This window comes from Artemia franciscana, chromosome 9 (assembly GCF_032884065.1).
Source record: "Artemia franciscana chromosome 9, ASM3288406v1, whole genome shotgun sequence".
Classification (NCBI taxonomy): Eukaryota; Metazoa; Arthropoda; class Branchiopoda; order Anostraca; family Artemiidae; genus Artemia; species Artemia franciscana.
In genome coordinates this window covers 37549270-37570989 of record NC_088871.1, presented here as the reverse complement: position 1 = coordinate 37570989, position 21720 = coordinate 37549270, and the positions used below count along the sequence as shown (strand labels likewise).

Below are 21720 nucleotides of genomic sequence, written 5' to 3'. Positions count from 1 at the left end.
ACTAGAACTTTTCATTTCCGTTAGAATGAGCCCTCTTGCAACATTCTAGGACAACTGGGTCGATACGATCACCCCTGGGAAAAAAAAAACAAACAAAAAAACAAATAAACACGCATCCGTGATCTGCCTTCTGGCAAAAAATAAAAAATTCCACATTTTTGTAGATAGGAGCTCGAAACTTCTACAGTAGGGTTCTCTGATACGCTGAATCTGATGGTGTGATTTTTGTTAAGATTCTATGACTTTTAGGGGGCGTTTCCCCCTATTTTCTAAAATAAGGCAAATTTTCTCAGGCTCGTAACTTTTGATGGATAAGACTAAACTTGATAAAACTTATATATTTAAAACCAGCATTAAAATGCGATTCTTTTGATGTAGCTATTGGTATCAAAATTCCATTTTTTAGAGTTTTGGTTACTATTGAGCCGGGTCGCTCCTTACTACGTTACCACGTTATACGAACCACGTTACCACGTTACCACGTTACCACAAACTGTTACCACGAACTGTTTGATTTCAAAAAACTTGTTTTTTTTATTTAATCTATTTCTAAATCACCTTCAACCGGCAACTTTTCTCACTAGACATTCCTTTTCAAAACACGTTTTCAAACTTTTCGTTACTATGGGCTATGGTTTGCTGCTTACTAGGTTATGAAAGGGGTAACATTAAAAAAGGGAACATTTTGTTGTTTAAGTTTGTTACCTGAAGTGTCCCCCTCACGACAGCAGATCGCAAGAGGGCAAAATGCAATCCGTTAGATATTGGCCTAGCTTCGTTTCAGGGTTACGCCTCGTGGCCATCACTGGTTGTTAAGGCCACCAAAGACCAGAAAAATCGAGCTAGATATCTAGTCTTTTGCTGCGGTACCCACTTGGAGCATAATATAGCTGAAGTACATTCCGCAACTGGAATGACCACTTTATTGTACAAGGACAGATAAAGATGTAAATAAGGCTTTTGAAGAGCAGCAATTATCCCCTAATATTTTCAAGACTCTGAGTAAAACCTACGTAGCGACATTAAAACTTAAGCAAAGGCCGTAGAATAAATAGTTGAAATTACTAAAAATACTCTAGCATAAAAACCAAGATATCTTGGAGGAGACGAACCCCCTAATATAAGTAATATTTTATGTTTATTTTAAGTTTTAATGCTACCTACTCGTTATTCCAAGTGAAAAAAATTTATTTATTTTCTCATTGTTTTTTTTTTAATAATGCTAGAAAGTCCTGCGCCCCCTTCATGGAAATTCTCTTCCCTCATGATAAATTCGTCCATGGAAAGATCCTCCTACGTAACCCCCTCCCCTGGCCCACCCCAACGCGAAAAAATCCCCCTGAAAACGTATGTACACTTCATAATAACCATTACTATATGTAAACAATGGTCAAGGTTTGTAACTTGCAGCCTCTCCCCCAGACTGGGGGGGAGTAAGTCGTCCCCAAGGATATAGTTTTTAGGTTTTCGACTAAGCTGAACAGAATGGCTATCTTTGGGGAAAAAATTTGCGTAGGAGGGGGATTAGGTGCCCTCCAATTTCTTTGGTCACTTAAAAAGGGCACTAGGACTTTTAGTATCCATTAGAATGAGCCCTTTCGCAACATTCTAGGATCACTAGGTCGATACGATCATCTCTGAAAAAAAAAACAAAAAAAAACACGCATCCGTGATCTGTCTTCTGGCAAAAAATACGAAATTCCACATTATTGTAGATAGGAGCTTGAAACATTTACAGTAGGGTTCTCTGATACGCTGAATCTGATGGTGTGATTTTTGTTAAGATTGTATGACTTTTAGGGGATATTTCCCCTTATTTTCTAAAATAAGGCAAATTTTCTCAGGCTCGTAACTTTTGATGGGTAAGACTAAACTTGATGAAACTTATATTTTAAAATCAGCATTAAAATGTGCTTCTTTTTACGTAACTATTGTGTCAAAATTGAGTCCGGGTGCGCTTAAATGAAAGCATATCCATGCGCAACATAGTCTAAATTCTACGAGAAAGATGGCATTAAAAATATTAACAATGTTTACAATGGGTTGAGCCAAATTTGCTTTGCTTCCGTTAAAATTAAGTTTATCATACCAATTTTGAGTGTCTTATCATTTACTCTAAGATCATTTTTGCTCCTTCTAAGGTTGTAGATGAAGTTAACAAATACTGAGAAGCTTTTACTTTTCTAAAAGTAACGACAAATCATCATTTGTAATTCTTCGTTTGACTGGTAAATAATCGTTTGAAGACTTTCAGTCAATTCTCCGTTTGACTGGTAAATAATTGACTGGTTCATTTAAATTGTTTGAATAATTTATCCGCTGCGGAATTTGACTTTAAATTTTTCAGTTGGCCTTATCATCTTCAGAAATTGACCGAACTTGTTTTTTTCATCCTAGTTTCAGTGGCTTATAATACAAAATTAAAATTAACTTTGCTGTATTGTCTTTTAATACATCTAATATCACAAATTTGGTATAGTGCTCAAGAATTTTCACTATATAACGCATTGGAGCACCAGCGTCGTTGGGTTACAGCGGGAGTAGGCTAGCCGCGTCAATACTGACTATCCTAAAACGGATACATCGGCTTATCAGTTTTTACTAATGCTGGTGAATGGTTTTAGGGATTCTATCTCTACGTAGAAAAATGTGGCAGTTTCCACATTTTACTCGTTTACCCATGTGTTCGAAAATGCAGATTTCTTTTGACCTCTCAAGAGTCTTTTCAACTGAACCATGTGACGCTGACATTCCGTGCGAATGAATTAATTCTTTAGAAGAATTAAAATCAGCATTTAAATGCGATTCTTTTGATGTAGCTATTGGTATCAAAATTCCATTTTTTAGAGTTATGGTTACTATTGAGCCGGGTCGCTCCTTACTACAGTTCGTTACCACGAACTGTTTGATTCACAAGAATCCTTGCCAAGGCAATTTTTGCTGTCAAATGGATCCTGAGTTTCCCTGGTCTTTTCGTTGGTAATAGTAGAGAATTTGATAGAGCATATATAGTCCGTCCATTAGTTCGAGTAGCCGTGGCATTCCATCCAACCGTGAACATATTTCTGAATTATGTTGTTCTTTTAGTTCGGTTCCCTTAATTGACGTCCAAGCGTCTAATTCCAGACACTTCAACGCCGGTGTCCCTTTTCTCAGGCTTTCCTGCCTCCTTCCTCCGGCCCATCCGTGCTATATTTTGCATCAGATTTCCCGAGCTTTCCTCAGCTTACCATTCCCAGTCAACAGGCCTAAATTTATGGCCACACGTTTTGCTTTAGGCGATTCCTGTTGACTGCCCGCATTTTTTCTTACTACACTACTTTTTATGTGCTCATTCTTTTTGTTAAGTGATTTAATTAGAATCTTTAATTTGTGGTTTATTTATGGGGCTAGCACATAGAGGGTTTTCTTTCTCTACACCAGCATTAGCGAATAAAAATTCGTCTGCCAGTTTGGTCGCTATTTCTATTTTTTTATCTTTACTAGCGATTTAAATGCGTCCTCCAAGTCATTTATATTATCAGCATTTTCCATTAGGACTTTTTTGAACGTTATGCGTAAACCTTTTCTAAATGAGTGTAGAGTTAATGACTTGACGGCGACGTTTCTTAAACATTGCCACAACCTATTTAATTTGCATATACTCTAGCTGTTCTTTCTACCCTTTTGAAAAATTGGTAAGTTTTCTTCAGAAAGCTGTTTACACTTGATTAGCTACTGTAAAATTGACTGGGGCTTCTTGGAGGAGCAAATGCTTCTAGAAGTTTTTTCTGTGGTGTTTCTAAGGTTAGAGTTTCTTCATCTAAGTCAGGAAAAAAAAATCGAAAATTGCCCTTATGAGCATTCCCGCTGTCGCTACCGCTTGTTTATCAGGTCAATTTAGGTACTATTAATGCGTCTCAACTGACTAATAAACTTGTTTATTTGAAAAGACTGTCAAAGGTTTAGTTAGGAATCCTAAATCAGTGGTTGCTCTTATTGAAAAAGAATCAGAACTTGTTGGCTGAGTAAACGGGTTTGTTTGATTTAGGTTTTTGGACGTAATTTGAAGTTAATGGTTTCCTAGTGCGGCTGTCTCTCACAGGCTTATTTCTTGAAAAAATTTAGCGACCTTTTCTTAATCATATTCACTAGTTGTTGGGTCAAAAGCATCAGGTATTTCTGTATTACGTTGTTGTTGCTGCATGATTTTCTGCATGATAAATACTTTAGCTTTTATTTTGTCAACACATGGCGCTTTGGGATTAAGCTATGGCACGGTGTTCATGATAACTTATTAATTTGGAAAGAGAAAGAGAGAGAGACAAAAAATATATTAAAAGGCTCAACGTTTGGGCGCAGAAAGATAACATAAATGTATGGTTCGGTAAAAAGCTCTAAATATTTTCCTAGGTGCACTAAAACAACTTATATGCTCACCACTAAAACAACTTAAAAACACCAAAACACTTCACTAAACATAACACTAGAACAACACTGAAACACTAAACAACTGTCTTCCCCCTTCTTTACAGGCCAATGAGTCTTTGGGGAGTTAGTAAAATGCAATACTGTATGTGTATTTCATGATGAATAAATCTTATCTTAGAAACTGCGCCAAAAATGTCCTTTTTGATGCATATTGCCTTTATGACGAAAGTTATCGAGACGTATTTACAAACAAAGCACTTCAAAAGGGAGGGCTACAAAGCTTCCCAGGGAGCCGTGGCTGGGGGCAGGGGGGCCGCGGTCGGGGGGTTGCCCATTTTGATCAATTTTTTCACTTTGCTTTGGCTGCTTCCGCTTATATTTGAGTCGGGAGAGGCGGGTACTGAAATTAATTTTCCTCCGGCATTACCAACCCTAGGAACGGCTTTGTTTACATAGAGCACAAGGATATGATAAGGGCCTTAAAATGAGCCATTAAACATCTCTACGATGCTGCAGTAGATTGCTACTTGTGACTCCTTACTAAGGGGATGGGAGGGAGAGTACACAAGAATAAGGATTTTCCAAAGGTTTTTGGCCATTGAGATTAGAACGGTACCCCTTTCATGCTTCCTAGCTTTTCTACTTCAAATATCGCACCAAAGAATGCCATTTTTGGTGTTATATGGCATTTTTTTTTATCAAGACAAATTTATAAAAATCAAGGAGATTAAAAAAAAAACTTTTAAATAAGATCTTAAGCAGCTTTTCATGATGTTGCAGTAGCCTGGTAGTTCTATTCGTCAGTAGGCAATTTATGAAAAGTATTAAGGGGACTGGGAGGGGCATGAGGGAGAGGGAGATTATAAACTCCAGACTTGGGATTTACTACCATGGAGATTATGGTTTTATTCTTTTCATTCTTCCCAGACTTTCCATTCTAGAATTGGCACCCAAGTTTTTCAGGTGCCACATGGCATTTTATGATGGTGCTATCAAGTGGAATTTTTTTTTAAACGATTAGATATAAAAATAAGCTTTTAAGTGAGCCCTTAAACAGCTCCCTGTTATGTTTCAATAACCCACTAGTGGTGAACAAAAATAAGCAGAAAAAAAGGCTATATCAGTGCTTCGTATGCAAAAAAGTGATTTCCCTGCCATCTTTTTTGCCATCATTTTTCAAGGTGAAGGGATGTAATTATTTTGTTCGATTTTCAATAATGGAAATTCCAGTGGTGGACTTTTCATTTCCATCCAATGCCATTTTTGTGGGGTTTTAGGTTTTTTTTTTTTTAAATACCCATAAATTTATTTTAAGTATGATATTTTACTATTCAGAATAATCGAATAATTTTTACCATTTCTGAATTAGCTACAATGGAGGTTTTTAAGAAAGAAGTATGATGATAGCCAGAACATATGAGAACCAACCTCTTAATTTTCTGGCTTGAGATTTGTTTTTGTCATAAAAAATTAAAGTATGTAAGAAACTTAAAGATGCGATAGACTACGTAAGAAAAGGTACTGTATGTGGCTGGGCAAACATTTATTTTTAACGAAACTTTTACGTAAGAGAGTAATCCTAGAAAAAAGAAATTATCTATAAGAAACAACCTACTTCTTGTTAAGTGTCGCTAGAATATTTGATTTTGTACACAACATTATTGCCTTATTCTAAGAAAAAAAAATTCTAAATTGGATATTTACGAAATGCAACAGTCATCTTTTGAAAATGTTTTCCAAGCCCCCCCGTAGGGGACAGATACAACGCTATCTTCAAAAATAAACAAATATAAATGAGGTTGTATTATTGACCAACGCTTCGCTATTTGCTCGAAACGTGGAACATAAACTCAGTTGATATCTTCAGTTGGACGTGATAAATCTGGCCAGTGTTCTAAGTGAGATAAAACAGAGCGTTATGCAACAAAACAATCACAGTGAAAAATTGAGCGCAACTACCCCTGATATTGAGGTAACATCGGAATTGGTCCTGGCTTGTAAATTCTTTTTCGGGGGGGGGGTATGCGTATCAGTAGTCTTCATTTTTTCTCTCTGTCAAATATATTTGGCGATATAGGTTTGAGATAAAGGGCTTTTCACTTACTTGGAAAGTAGTTGAGATGGACGAAGATTTGCCTTTGGAAATATCTACCTCCTCTCCCTCCACAGGACACAGACCTTAAATCAACTTTGAAAAGCCTTTTATTTATTAAAGTGAAACTTCCAGAACTAGATCTAAGGTAAAAATGGGTCCCATGAAAAATGTTTTGAGCCTCTTAACTTTGATAAATCTTTATTTATAGGGTTTTAAAGAACTTGTAATAAGGTGTTGTAAATAAGGAAAAAAAAATCTTAATATAGCTGTCAAAATAAATTCTACTAGCACTGAAATATATATTACTCATAACTATGTTAACTATGTTTTGATTTAGGACGGTCTTAGTGTGACCTTAAGAATTTTTATTGACTGGAATTTAATCATTAAGGACAATTGCCTAATAATCTCTTAGTGATCTTGAATCATAATAGGTAATGAATTTGTGAGGAATGTGAACATGTCCACTTTTATATTGAAATTTTTTTATGAACACCCTGTTTTATTTAGGCTTTACGGATAACTTTGGGTCCTTATGCGTGAGCTGGATCTATCATCTTTCCCCATGACGTGCTTTCTCTCTTTTTTTTTTTTTTTTTTTTTTTTTTTTTTTTTTTTTTTTTTTTTTTTTTTACTATGTTGATAAAGTAGCTAGTTCGAAATCTCGATCTGACGCCATAAGTTCTTTTGGAGCCCTTGTGGGTATTAAAAGGATATCATGTTGCATTCTAATCCATTTTGGCCCTCAAATGACTAAAGTAAAGGCGTTGGAATGAGCCCCTCCTCAACTCTCTAAAGCCATCCATTCTAAATGGTAACCATCTGGGAAAAGACGATACCATTGCTTTGACTATCATAATGGGATTCTGAACGTGAAGATTTGAATCCCAACCGATTTTATATATACTTTAGGGATCATTTTTAATCTGTGGGAAAACTACTCTCGTTTCCTTCTTAAAAAAAGAATTTTTTTTATATATTTTTAATTTAAATTTTTTAATTTTAATAAAACAGTTTTGTTTAATTATCCTTTATCCAGCTAGTATTATATTAAATAATGCATTTCTGCTAATATTGTTTAAGAATAATGACAATAATATTATTGTTCTTTATAACAGCGATACGTTTTTCTTTCAGAACTTATTGGCTTTGAATCCCAAAGTCAAGCCATACGCAAGTTTTGTTCCATCAGCAGAAACAAAGGTAAACAAAAAACATTGGAAGAGAAATGACGACCGAAAATGTGGGGTGAGTAATTATTTTCATTCCTACTCCTTCAAAAACTTTACGTCGGTGTCACATCTTGCTTGTGATATTTCAAAAGTTTTATATTGCCTGACAAATTTTAAACAAAAATAACGTTTCGGGATTTTGACTGATATTAACAATTATTTATTTATGCAAGGAGGTTTATTTAAAGCCTCTAAGAAATGACAAGAAAAAGGTTTCATATCGGAAGCTCAAATGTCAAACCATAACACCCTGCCGGTGAGAAAAGGAGACAATGTAATTTACAACAACAACAAAACGAAACATTAAGTATCTAGAGAACACGGAAGCGGAGATAAGATACGGAAAAACAGAAAAAGCCAGTCGATTAACCTTGCCAAATTTTGGTTGAGGTAGCATAAATACGCCACTCAGTTCCTTCATTGAATTAGAGCCTATTTTTTTGACGCTCAATCCTAATGAAATATCACAAAATATGATGAAATTATAATATTTTAAAAATAAACTTTGGGCTACATATTTACACATTAGGGGTGGGGGTAAAGTGTAGTGGGTCTGCATGCGAAATGTGTTATGTACAATTATTCTACATATTATGAAGTAAGAATTGTTTTCTAACTTCAAACTGTCCAAATACTTTACCCTCCCCCCTGATATGCAAATATATAACCCAAATTATTTATTTCCCATCTAATCTGTCTCTTCTCTTTGTCTTGTCTCACGTTAAGCTGAAAAAAAATAACAAAAAAACCGGTTTGTTCTCTAGTTTTAGACAGTTAAAATTGAGTGGCGTATAATACACAAGTACCCGCAGTAGAACAAAAATACAGCCCAACTTCTTTGGATTACCGCAAATGACGTGTGAATGGCTTTTCTCCCATCTCGTTTGTAACATGTTTTAACCATCTCCCTCTAAGTCCTTAAATATTTTGGCCATTTCTATTATGTGATAGAAAGGATCTACAGTCCACTTAGGGGTGGATCCAGGCGGGACCCTACCCTCAAGATTTTTCTTGCCCTTGTTTAGTTTTTTACTCTTTTTTGAAGTAAACTTTTCACTTTGGTTGACTATTGGCACCCTTGTCACATGCCCCCCCAGCTTTTGCTCTAGATCCGCCTTTGAGTCACTCTTTCTTTGTATTCACACAATAGTTTTTACTTTCCATCCAAAAATGTTATTTTTACCAGGGGCGAATCTCCAGCATTTTTATTCGGGGGGGGGGGGGGAGGGGGTGCAAGAGGGGTCCATATCCAGATAGTTAAGGGGCGTGGGACACATAATAATTTTTCCTCCACATTAATGAGGGGCAACTGTCCTCCCTTGCCCCTCCCCCCAAACGACGCCCCTGATTTTAACCTACTTTTGGTCTATCCATAAGTTTATCGCGATTTTGCTCTATCCTCCTTATTTTTTATTTATTTCGATTTTTTCTCTAGAATACTGTGTATGTACACCTCAAAAGCAAATCATTTAGCAGATAAAATGGGTGGTAATAATGATCATCAAACAGGACCAATAAAATTTAATAAAGAACGCCTACCAGCGGAGCCTTGTCTCATTCGCAAACAAAAAAAAAGGATAAATTGAAAAATCGCAAAGGGAAAAATAAAACACCAAATAGTTTACCTTTTTCTAAAGAGAGAAATTAATAAGCAGCGTAAAATATAGATTGCGCAGATGTTAAAAACGTTAAACATGCAGAAGAAAAAGAAGAATTATGATCAACCAGAAGTCAGACGTTTTTTTGTTTTTTTGTTTTTTTTTATTAAAATACAGCTTATAATTTCTTCCACCTGATTTTCTTATCGAAAGCGGGATCTGTTACGATCGGGAAAATCTAGTAAGTAAAATGTTCCTCCTGTGTAGTCGTAAAAAAAAAAACAGCACCGGTTCGTGCTTTTTTTCTATGTGTGTATGACGGTTGTTTTCAGTAAATGATTCTGATTGTGATTCCAACTGTATTTTGTAAATAATTAAAAATAACTTCATGAAATTGCAGCAAATTAAAGTAATCCCCGTCAATAGCTTAAATTATTTAGTTGTAAACTTTTTTTTTTTTTTTTTTTTTTTTTTTTTTTTTTTTTTTTTTATAGATAGAAATTTTCGTCGCCAAGTATTCGAGAAACAGCAACAGATTAGTTTAGTTCTTCACATCCATTTGGAAAAGTTTCTTGAGGGGATCCTATGAAAGGGGATGTTGATTGTAAGGCTGACAAAAATGCGGGAAGGTAAAGAGTACAGCTTTGAATAGATTTGGTTGGAAGAGGAGCGTGAGCAGCTCTTTTAGCCTCATACAACTTATTGCTCCTGTTAGTAGTAGTAGTATCATTCTTCTACGGAGCATCAATCCACCACTACTTTGCAACCATGCAATGTTTTCAATGGATAATGTCATCGAAGCTGCAATTTTGGAACGAAAAATTCAAGGGTAAAGATGCACTGTTGCCACAAATACACTGGGATCATGAACTAATTATTAAAAAAAAACTTGCCATTTGAATTCAGATGTTTACACTTTCTGGTGTCATGTGACTCCCTTCTTTCTGACTAAGTTCTGAATTTCCAGAATCTGTGCTTCTTACACCGGGAACTGTATTTGGCCAGCTTACACGTTGGGAAATCAAACCTACTCATTTTGTTCATGTACTCACCCGAAGGATAAACAAATATTTTGTCCTTTCATAAGCTCTCGAATGAATAAATAGAATTGAAACAGCACCTGAAATGTTTTCTGTATTAAAGTCAGTAATTTTTATGCTATCAATAAGTTGAATAGTATTATAAAGACTTCTCTTTCTTCTGAAATTGCCATAACGTGCGACATCTCTACTGTATCAAGTTAAAGTTCCAGGCATAATGATCTAGTTATAAGATTAGAAACAGTTAAAACGATCCAGCTACAAATGGATTAGTTGCAAAAAAGGAATAGAATAGAAAAGTCATTATCCAAAGGGATGGGACAATAAACATTCTTAGGGGAATAGTTTGAAATTCTAATTTCACGAAGGGACTTTTTGGACCAATTTTTTGTGACGAATTTCCAGAAAATCCTGAAAAATAGTGAATTTTCAAAAACTTGAAGAATAGAAGAAAAGTTGACTGTTGAAACGATGGGAAAAAACTGAAATTTGCTTCTCGCTTTGTAGTTTATTCACCTTTGCCATTTAGTTATCAATTACCTTTTTGGTGGCCTAGAACCAACTTGGTAAATTTTCGATTTACTTAGGTACAACAAATAGCTATAAAAATTTCATAGTTTAGAATTTAGGCTTTGCCGAAAAAACTAACAGCATCCGAAAAGGATGTTTTGAGGACTATAGAGAGATAAAAGGATTCTCCTAGTTCTTCTCCTCCCTTAATGTTGCTTCTAGAGTTTATTTTTATCTCTCCACGCAGAGTTGTGGTCCAGCCCCCTTGTTTAAGAACTTCGATGATATCAAACACACGACACTAAGTGAACGTGGTGCCCTACGAGAAGCATTAAGATGTCTCAAATGTGCCGATGCTCCTTGTCAAAAATCGTGTCCTACCCAATTGGACGTAAAGAGTTTCATAAGCAGTATTTCAACAAAGGTAAGTTTCTTGTCTTTGTCGTGTTTTGGGAACTAAACTGATACTGGGAGCGAAGTGAATTGCTGATTATGTAAAAAAAAACTTTTTCGCATGCTGACTAATGGTCTGCGTTGCGCAGGTAAACGATCTCCTGATTCAATCCTCCGGCCGGGAGTGCAATGCGTGTTTGTGGGCAACTCATCCGACGCTTCCCGTGTTTTTCCCCCAGATTTCTCCAGGTACCCATTTAGAGCTGGGTCAACTGTGGCTGAGCTTACAGGGTCACACCATGGAGAGCAAACAAATCACCAGTGACACCAGAACATGAACCCGCGACCTCAAGATTCCAAATCTTGAGCGCTATCCACTTAGCTAGCAATTCTGTAAGATTCGCGGAATTTGATTATAAATTACCTAATCCCTTAAAGTGTGCCAAATTAAAACTTGTTTTTTTAATGAAAGTAAAGAGGTATATTTAAACTCTAAGCAAACCGAAATTATTCTTCATATGGAAGGGGTCGCTGACCAACTCTACCCCGGTCTTTATGCATAAGTTTAGCTACTGCTTATCTTAAACCGCAAAAAACAGCGAAATGGCAACTGTAAATATTTTATTTACCGATTATATTAGAGCCTAAATATTTTAACTAAGAACTGATTGTTTAAAGCAAAGTAAATAAATATTTTTTTTCGATCCTCAAGGTGCAAATTAAAAATATGACTTTTTATTATATTGCTCTTTTGTTAGAGTTATTACTTTCGTTTGGAAAACTGTTTTCTTTAGCTTATTTAATATTTAAAACCATCCGTGATATTGAACGGTAAGTACTAAGTAGTTATTTTTACCAATTGAAACCGAAACTCTAAAAAAGGAAGTTTGACAATCACAAGAATCCGCTTTTAGTGCTGATTCTAAATGTGGTAAATTCTTTAACTTAAAGTAACCCATCATAAGCCATTAAAATTCATAATTTTGTTAATAGAAAGTTTGCGTAATTTACAAGAAGGGGAAGCACCCCCAAAATGGAAATTGATCCTGATGAATAATTACACTATCAAATCCAAAATCTTATTACGTATATTTCAAGCTGTTTTGTTGAAAAAAAATTTAAGTTTGTTATATTTTTTTCACGAGAAAACTATGCACGGTAAAAGAGATAAATTTCGGTGGAAGTAATAAATTTTATTTTGTCAGGTACCTTGCTTGTCTTGGGACCCATTGGCAATTGTTATTTTGTTTCCTCATTTGGATAACCAGTCTACTGTCTGAGACATAGTCTCTTGGACAAGCTAGCTAGGCCAAGGCTAGTTTTAAAAAATAAAAAGAGATAGTTATGGATGCTTATTTACTTTTTTTGCTTTCGTTTTCTTTTACTAGGGATAATCGTATCAAACAACTGGTTGTGTAATACTAGTTTAGGGATTATTTTAACGGAAAATAAAAGTTCTAGTGCCCTTTCTGCGTAAAATCGAGTGTTATGCCACAGCAAAGTGCCTATTTCTGCCATCTTGGGGCCTTACTGGATTGTGGCTTAACTTTGGATAGCCAATTGGCTTGAAACTACCAAAAAGCCATTTACGCTTCCTCTTCTTTTCAAAGTTGGTACTACCGCGTGATGGCGCAGTCGTCCTTAGACATATATTTAGTTCATACGAAATGGTCTGTTAGTGTAAGTTGTATTTACAGGAACACTAATATTACAGTATAGAATCGTTGGAAGGATATACGGTGGCAGTATAGGATCGGTTATTGGGAGGAAGTCAGTGGACCTTTTTTGGGTTGAGTGCCTAGGGCCATAAAAGTGGGTTTATACGCCAAAATTGCCCAATATTTTTATGAGAGACTAAGGATAAAAATTCAGTAAAATTTTCTGTTTATGAGGCTAAAAGAGTGGCACTTTCGAACTGATTCAGACATCAATTTGTTTATATTCATTTCAGGGGTGGGTTGGGGGTGGGGGTCAAACCCTCTAACCCCTCCTGGATACAGGCATCCCTGCTGACCTCACTTTAGTTAGTGTGTAAGTACAACAAGCATCCAGATATCAGTATTTTATATTGCGTCCATACATTTGTTTTGTATTCCTTCATTTCCTTTATAAAGCTTTATGAATTAGTTTATTCACTAGTTTTAGGGACTAGGGCTATATCCAGGGGGGTAACCGGTTTGACTCTACCTTCCCCGTCCCAAAATTTTTGTCCGACTGAAAAGGAGCAAAGTACTTGTAAACAAATTTTTTTGCGTTATCTAAATTTTTTGGAATTCATCCGCCCCCTCGAAAAAAGCCCCCTCCAATCTGAACAAAAATTCTAGATATCAACCTGCAAGGGACCCATTTTAAATTTAAATACTTAAAAAGTGCTTTTGAATCCAACCCCCCTCGATTAAAAAGTCCCCCCATCCGAACAAAAATCCTAGATACGGCCCTGCAAGGGACCCATTTTTAAATTGAAATGCCTGTCCACTAATTACATTAAGAAACTACAATAAAAACCTTGGCTGAATTCACTGATAAGTTTAAAGCGCATACGGTTTATTTTGCTTGTAGAAAATGTTCTAGAGAAATGATCAAAAACTAGTTTCTTATGGCTGTCCTTTTATTGGTTTAGCTATATATAGAGTTGTCGATTTGCATGGCAACTGATAAATCTTTTCTCAATGTTTTTTTTTCTCACTTTCTTTTACGTTAATCAATATGATATTTTGTTATTTGATTATACGAAGATTGTTTTAAAAATCTTGTCGAAATTTTTTTGGGTGCTTTTATGTTGAAAATCGATATTTTCAAAAACATGACTTACTCAATCATATCAAGTTTATCAATGAGAAATTCGCCATTATGAACTTGGGTTCCAGGTGGGGAGGGGGTAATGGCCCTGCCCCTGTCTTGAAAATTGAAAATTAACCTTTTGGTTATTTTATTAGACAAAATCGAGAAAAAGACAAAATCAAAGAAATTCAAATTCTCTAGATTTTGAATTTCTTTGTATCGTCATTTTTTTTAATCCTCCCTCCTCTCCACATTTGCTTGGCACTACTGATTAGAATTATGCTTTATCGAAAAATGAAACTCGTTGTAAAAAGAAAAAGAAAAGAATAAAGGTTCATGATCCCCGTTCTCGTTTCTTTAAGTTGTTTTTCTGCTCTCCTACGGTTGTAATATTTCCATGGAAAAAAAATTCACTATTGCTCCGTAGCTACGATTCAGTATCATCCATTAATCGAATTTTAAGTTAGTTTAGAACTTTTTTTCTAAGAAAAAGCCCAAACAACATAATAATTCTCGTCAGGTGAATGGGTAGATCTGAGGCTAATGAATGCAGTGATATAATTTTTTTCCCCTTCAGATGTCGCAGAATGGCTTAATTCATTGTTAAGCAACATTTACGAATCACACATATATATACAAATTGGTGGCAGGTGTTTACCCACCTCCCCCGGGAAATAAACCGTTGAAAATACCCCCTCCTCTCCGCAGAAATTACCCCCCTGAAAATCCCCCTTTAGAAAATATCCCCCTGAAAATGCCCTAGGCAGAAAATTCCGCGGGGGGTGGGGGTGATTATTTTCCGTGGGGATATTTTCTATGGGGGTATACGCTTATAACCAATCATCCATGGGGGGAGAGAAATTAGGCAGATTGGTGTTATCTCTGTGTTACCCGTGCAAGAACGTGATTTTCCTTGTTGTTCAAGATAGGGAACTGTAAACCCTCTTTTAAAGCATAAAGAGCAGAGAAAATGAAATCTGACTGTCTGAATTGCTTGAATACAAATTTTCACAGCTGGTTATAGTTTTTTTTTTAAATTCAGAAAAATTGGGAATTCCTTTTTCAAACAGTTCGTGGTAACGAACTGTAGTAAGGAGCGACCCGGCTCAATATTAAACGAAACTCTAAAAAACGGACTTTTGATGCTAAAAGATACATCAAAAGAATCAGATTTTCATGCTGATTTTAAATATATAAGTTTCATCAAATTTAGTTTTTGTCATCAAAAGTTACGAGCCTGAAAAAATTTGCCTTATTTTAGAAAATAGGGGAAAACACCCCCTAAAAGTCACAGAATCTCAACGAAAATCACACCATCGCATTCGGCGTATCAGAGAACCCTATAGCAAAATTTTCAAGCTCCTATCTACAAAAATATGGAATTTCGTATTTTTTGCCAGAAGACAAATCACGGGTGCGTGTTTATTTGTTTATTTGTTTTTTGTTTTTTTTTTTTCCCAGGGGTCATCGTATCGACCAAGTGGTCCTAGAATGTTGCAAGAGGGCTCATTCTAACGGAAATGAAAAGTTCTAGTGCCCTTTTTAAGTGACCAAAAAAATTGGAGGGCACCTAGGCCCCCTCCCACGCTCATTTTTTCTCCAAAGTCAACAGATCAAAATTTTGAGATAGCCATTTTGTTCTGCATAGTCAAAAACCATAATAACTATGTCTTGGGGAATGACTTACTCCCCCACAGTCCCTGGGGGAGGGGCTACAAGTTACAAACTTCGACTAGTGTTTATATATAATAATGGTTATTGGGAAGTGTACAGTCGTTTTCAGGGGATTTTTTTTTGGTTTTGGGGATGGGGTTGAGGGGAGGGGGCTATGTGGGAGGATCTTTCCTTGGAGAAATATGTCATGGGGGAACAGAAATTCAATGAAAAGGGCGCAGGATTTTCTAAAATTACCATAAAAGAAAACAATGAAAAAATAAACATGGAAAAGTTTTTTCAATTGAAAGTAAAGAGTAGCATTGAAACTTAAAACGATCACAGATTATTACGCATATAAGGGGTTTTAAAAATACTTTAGCACAAAGAACGGGGTATTTAGGAGGAGATAAATACCTCACTCTTTATGCTGTAGTATTTTTTAGCAATTTCAACTATTTATTCTACGGCCTTTCTGATTCAGGGGTCATTCTTAAAGAATTTGGACAAAACTTACGATTTAGTGTAAAGAACGAGGTATTAACGAGGGTACAAACCCCCTCATATACATAATAAAAATTAAAGAATATAAAAGTTTGTTACTTAAGTTAATTCTTAAGTTAAGTATTTTTTTACTAATAAAAAAATTCGTTAAAATTAAAATTTATAGTTGCCTTTTTATGTAACCGAAAAATTACTTAGCAACTAGGCCTCCTTCCCCATCCCTTATTTCTCAAAATCGTCTGATCAAAACTAAGAGAAAGCCATTTAGCCAGAAAAGGAATTAATATGCAAATTTCATTTTAATAATTTATGTGTGGAGAGTCAAAATCAAACATGCATTAATTCAAAAACGTTCAGAAATTACATAAAAAAACTAGTTTTTTTAACTGAAAGTAAGGAGCGACATTAAAACTTAAAACGAACAGAAATTACTCCGTATATGAAATAGGTTGTCCCCTCCGCAATCCCTCGCTCTTTACGCTAAAGTTTGACTCTTTGCCACAATTCTGCTTTTTAAAACAATTAAAAGCTTTAGCGTAAAGAGTGAGGGATTGTGGAGGGGACAACCCATTTCATATACGGAGTAATTTCTGTTCGTTTTAAGTTTTAATGTCGCTCCTTACTTTCAGTTAAAAAAACTAGTTTTTTTATGTAATTAATCAAAAAGACTCATGTGCGTCAAACAGTTTTTGGTAGTAGCAGCAACCAAATTCAAAAAAAAAAACGTGGGTAAAAAATAAGCTGAAACATATGGCACCAGACAGGCTAAGAAGGTGTAGCTTTTCTTAGAAGGTGTGTTTGTCTGTGGGAATCGACAGGTTGTTAATTTTATGAAGTGTGTTGGGCGACTTGCATTGCCAGTTTTATTTAATTAGTTTTGCTTATTTTTTCACGGTTCAGCGCGGCAACACTGTAGAAAACGTTAATGCCCTAAAAACATAATAATTTTGAAACAACCAAAGACAAATCTTTGAGAATTGCGGGGCATTACTATTTTCTATTAATATTTTGTGTTACTATTTTTATTATTACTATTTTCGAAATAGTGTTACTTGGGAAATAAGCGTCACTAGACAGCCTTTTTAAAAACCTGCTCCTTAAACTTTGTCTTTAAGTGCTCTACCGAACCCCAGGGACGTAATTTTCTGTGGGGCAGGGGGAGCTACTTCTCCCTATCAGGCCCCAGTTTGTTACCCCAGCTAAAATTTAGTTTCTACAAAAATCTTTTCAAAACAAAGATAGGCCTACATAATTCAAGCATCGACAGAAACAGATCAGTTTTCTTTCGTATACCTTTGCCTTTGTGGCTCATTTCTCATTTGCTAATTTTCACTTGACTTGTGAAAATTGACTCCAACTTTGCCCTCCTCCTGGGAATTTGACGATATTGCGCCCCTGCCCGAATATACTAATTAATCACTATCCTCTCAAATGCGCCCTAGTCCCCCTAAGTGAACCAGATTGAGCGCTAGGGGGTTTACCGAAGTGTGATTATTGCTTTGTATTGTTTTGTCTCCTTATTTCACATTAAAAGTTTGTTCATAATGCAATTTAACGTTAATAAAAGTTTTAACAACAAAAATTGTTAACAAAATTAAAACAAACAAAAGTATCAAAAATTATTATTCTGAACAAAATAATATTTTTCGGGTCTCAGCAAGTTTCCGCTCCCTTGACTTAAAAGGTTGACTAACTGTCTTCGATACTGCGTTTAATTTTTGATAAAGGTGGTACAATCTTCCTTTCTTCTAATTAAAAATGAAATGTTGCTGAATTTATCTTTTTTTGGCAGCACCAACATATAGACTCACATATAAACACAAATTATAAACACATCTTTTAGCCAACTAATTAATAGAGAAAATCACAAAGTTTACAGATTTGACTTCTCTAATTCTGTTCAAGACAGACTGTCTTGACTTCTTTAATATTGCGTTTAATTTGTAATAAAGGTGATACAATCTTCTTTTCTTCTAATTAAAAATGAAATGTTGCTGAATTTATCTTCTTTTCGACAGGACCAACATATAGACACACATATGAATACAAATTAGGAACATCTTTTAGCTAACTAATTAATCGAGAAAACCACAAAAATTTACACTTTCGGTAAGCAATACCAATTACAAGCAACACCCTTAGCAGTATCCAGTTGCAGATAATTACAATAGATCGGAATATTTGATGTATTTTCTTTTCTAGAACTATTATGGTGCAGCAAAGGCCATATTTTCGGACAATCCCCTAGGACTAACTTGTGGTATGGTATGCCCAACCTCAGATCTATGTGTTGGTGGCTGTAATCTTTATGCAGCTGAAGAAGGCCCTATTAATATTGGTGGTCTCCAACAATTTGCCACTGATGTAAGTTTTATTACTATTATTTTTAGTAGCCAATTTGGCCTAGACTATAAAATAAGAACTTTGTATCCTTAGTAACTGAAACTATCTACACTAGTAATATCACAGAACCGTATGTAAACCCAAAGCAGTAATTCCAGGTCAACAGCCTTGTTGTAGGAAAAGGAGGCATGTCGTTTTTTATGAAAAATATTTTACATTATATTTGGCCAAACTGCAGTATTGTTGGTACATTCATATTTTTTTTTATCTTATGCCATCAAAGAACTAAATATGAGTTAATAAGGCTAGTTGTAATGATATTTGCTGACTTGATTTCGTTTTTCCTTTCTGATTTAAAGTAGAGAACATGACCCTCGTAATTGCAGCACGTTGTAATATACTCTTACTAAATATTTTCATACACGGATAGAATTATGGATAACGACACTTGGATAAAGGGGGGGCATATAACGCACATAGCTTTACCATTCAAAGAAATTTGAAAAAAGATTTTTTTATTAATCATGTTAGTTCAAATAAACTTTTGACTATTCAAAAATGTTCAAACTGAGCCAAAATTAATAGGCTTTAAAATTATTTAGAATGACATTCATAACGGATGGTTCAATTCATTAAATTGTGGTATTTAGCTAAGAAATGCTTATCACTTCTTCTTGTCCTATTTATACCAAACTGCTGACTAAAGCCTCTACCTAATTTTTAGATTGTATTTCATATATAAGACTCGAACTGATAACACAAAACACGAGGGAATGGCGAGGGAGAAAATGCAAAGATGCCAAGAACTTTTACTTTTTCGTGGATTTTCAGGGAAACTAAAAAAATTGAAAATAGTGGAAGTACCGTGTACACCTGCTGATAGGCCTTTGAAACTTGGCGGGTCGGGGAGGGACTCGTGGAGTTTCAAAAGGGTGGAGCAGCCAATTTGCTCTTAGACTTCGGAGGAATTCATTCTAGTTTTGGATCTGGAGACTTGAAAGTTTCAGGAAATTATCCTTCCATCAGTCAGCGATTTCATCTCAACTTAAGAAACTTTTTTTTTATTTTAGACTTTTTTTTTTAATCTTTATGTAAGCTTGCTGTAACAGTTTTAGTCCCAATAGCTCAAAGTTCTGAACAATTAAAAATTGTGCGGCTCACGACACGGTACAACTCACTAAAAAATTTGTTTTATTTTTGAATAAATTGGGATGTCATTATTTTCTTTACTTTTGTTTTTATATTACGTAATGCTAGTTTTCCCGTCTGTTCTTCATTTTATGAATGGTATTGACGGCCATTGAACTTCAGTATTCCATGAATGGACGGCCATTGAACTTCAGTACATTGTTCTATTACCAAGATTTGTCAGCTCAAACGAGGAAAGAGAAAGAAATGTACCAACATGACCAATAAAAACAGGAAAAAGAAAAAGAGCTAGTTTCTTTTCGCTTTAATACTTTCTGTAATTCCTTTGCATATTTTCAGTTAAATTTCATCATTTTCTTCTATGCATTTTTGTTATGTTTTCTTACGAGTGAACAAAAATTTCAGTGTGTGTGGGGTGGAGGTCAAAGCGATGGTTTCTTATAGAAATCTAAAAAAAAATATTTCCTTGACTCGCCAGTTGGTCTTAAAAAATCCAGTTAAAAGATGCTTAACCCCCCACCCTCTCGATGAAAAAACCCGGATAGGTCCCTGCCGATACTTCCATATGCGTAAAATATTTCCTGTCATCTTTGCGACGTCATTTTCTGCCTCTGTCATTTGATATTGATGCCTATGAGACCCTCCCATTAAGTGTTACGAGTGTCATCTTTTGCACCACAAAATTTAATTTTATTATTAAAAATTTCCTCTCACATTTTCCTTCTCGTCAGCAACTTTCAAATATTAGTTAATCCTCAATCAACTTCGAAGGAGAAAGGTCAAGGCTAGACAACCCTAAATCTCACTCTGGAGAAATTTTGCCTTTGGCTTCTAGCCTACGTTTTTAATTTTTAGTAGCACCAGTCGTAGCACTGTAATACAAAAAAAGGGTTAAATAAATGTAGAAGGCTAACCTTAACTCTATGTTTTAAAATGCATTAAAATCTCCCATATGCAAAAGTTTTATTAGAAATAATCTTCCGTTTTAGATCTTCAAGCAAATGAGGATCCCTCAGATACGGCCACCAGATTTGCCAGAAGTAATGCCACCTAGCTATTCATCAAAAATTGCATTGATTGGTTGTGGCCCGGCTTCAATATCTTGTGCCACTTTTCTCGCCAGATTGGGATATTCCGATGTTACAATATTTGAACGAAATGAATACGTTGGAGGATTAAGGCAAGTATTTTGTTTATTTTGAAACGTCTTTGAGAGCCAGAGCAAACGTTAAACTTGAAATATGAACTAATTTCTACTTTTTAGAGCAAGTCCAAAGTTTGACATCTGGGGCATTTCTTTTTTTTGTGTCTAGTCATAGATTTCAGGGCTCTAAAGTTTTCAGGTTTCTAATAAATTCTTTATCCTCCATCGTTTTCGCCATATAGTAATTTATCAAACTTAAATTGTTTACGGTTTTATGCAATCTAAGATCCCTGTATTGTTCATTGATGTTCCTGGTTTTGTTTATTTCATTAAATTATTTTTGTTTATTTAATTATTTTTTGGCACGTGCATTTGTTGAGATGGCAAAATTGAAAAGATATTACAAACTTGAATTATAGTAAATTAGCACTTAGAATAACAGAGTTGGTAATTACACGTCAATAAACAAGATCTTAGGTAAAAATAAAAATAATTTATTTTATTAACCATGTAATAGAAGCACGATTAGTTACCATGGGTAGATAGGCCTCAATTTGACCGTGTTATACAGAAAGTCTCCAACCCAAATCGACCATAAGCTGGCAAATCTAGGCGTAAAATGTTAGCTATACTAAGAGAGGCTAGTTTATTTTGCCGCCCTCCCACTACTACGCGGTAGTTCTTTCTTTTCTTAGAGCTATTTCGCTTAGTCTTCCTAGATGCATATTCAAAGATGGATGAAATTGAGGATCGCATAGGACACAGTTTTGTGTAAAAGACGGTTAAACTCTAATGTCGTTCCTTTCTAAGGCTCTAAACCCCTATAAGGAGTTTTTAAAGGTTCTGTAAAGAGTCGTTGGCTTTGCTT

At 35.2% G+C, this 21720-nt stretch overlaps 1 protein-coding gene across 3 annotated transcripts in view; it reads left to right on the top strand.

The window, feature by feature from the left end:
- LOC136031370 (dihydropyrimidine dehydrogenase [NADP(+)]-like) overlaps positions 1 to 21720 on the top strand; it is a 79576-nt gene that overhangs the window by 15870 nt on the left and 41986 nt on the right. For 2 of the 3 annotated variants that reach the window (XM_065710875.1, XM_065710874.1), the window contains 4 exons: positions 7643 to 7753; positions 11133 to 11309; positions 18419 to 18580; positions 20698 to 20888. In XM_065710875.1, the coding sequence (XP_065566947.1) occupies positions 18479 to 18580; positions 20698 to 20888 (293 nt within the window). In that variant the 5' untranslated portion in view covers positions 7643 to 7753; positions 11133 to 11309; positions 18419 to 18478. Of the gene's footprint in view, positions 1 to 6260; positions 6383 to 7642; positions 7754 to 11132; positions 11310 to 18418; positions 18581 to 20697; positions 20889 to 21720 lie in introns of those variants that run through there. The other variant, XM_065710873.1, reaches the window with a different exon arrangement.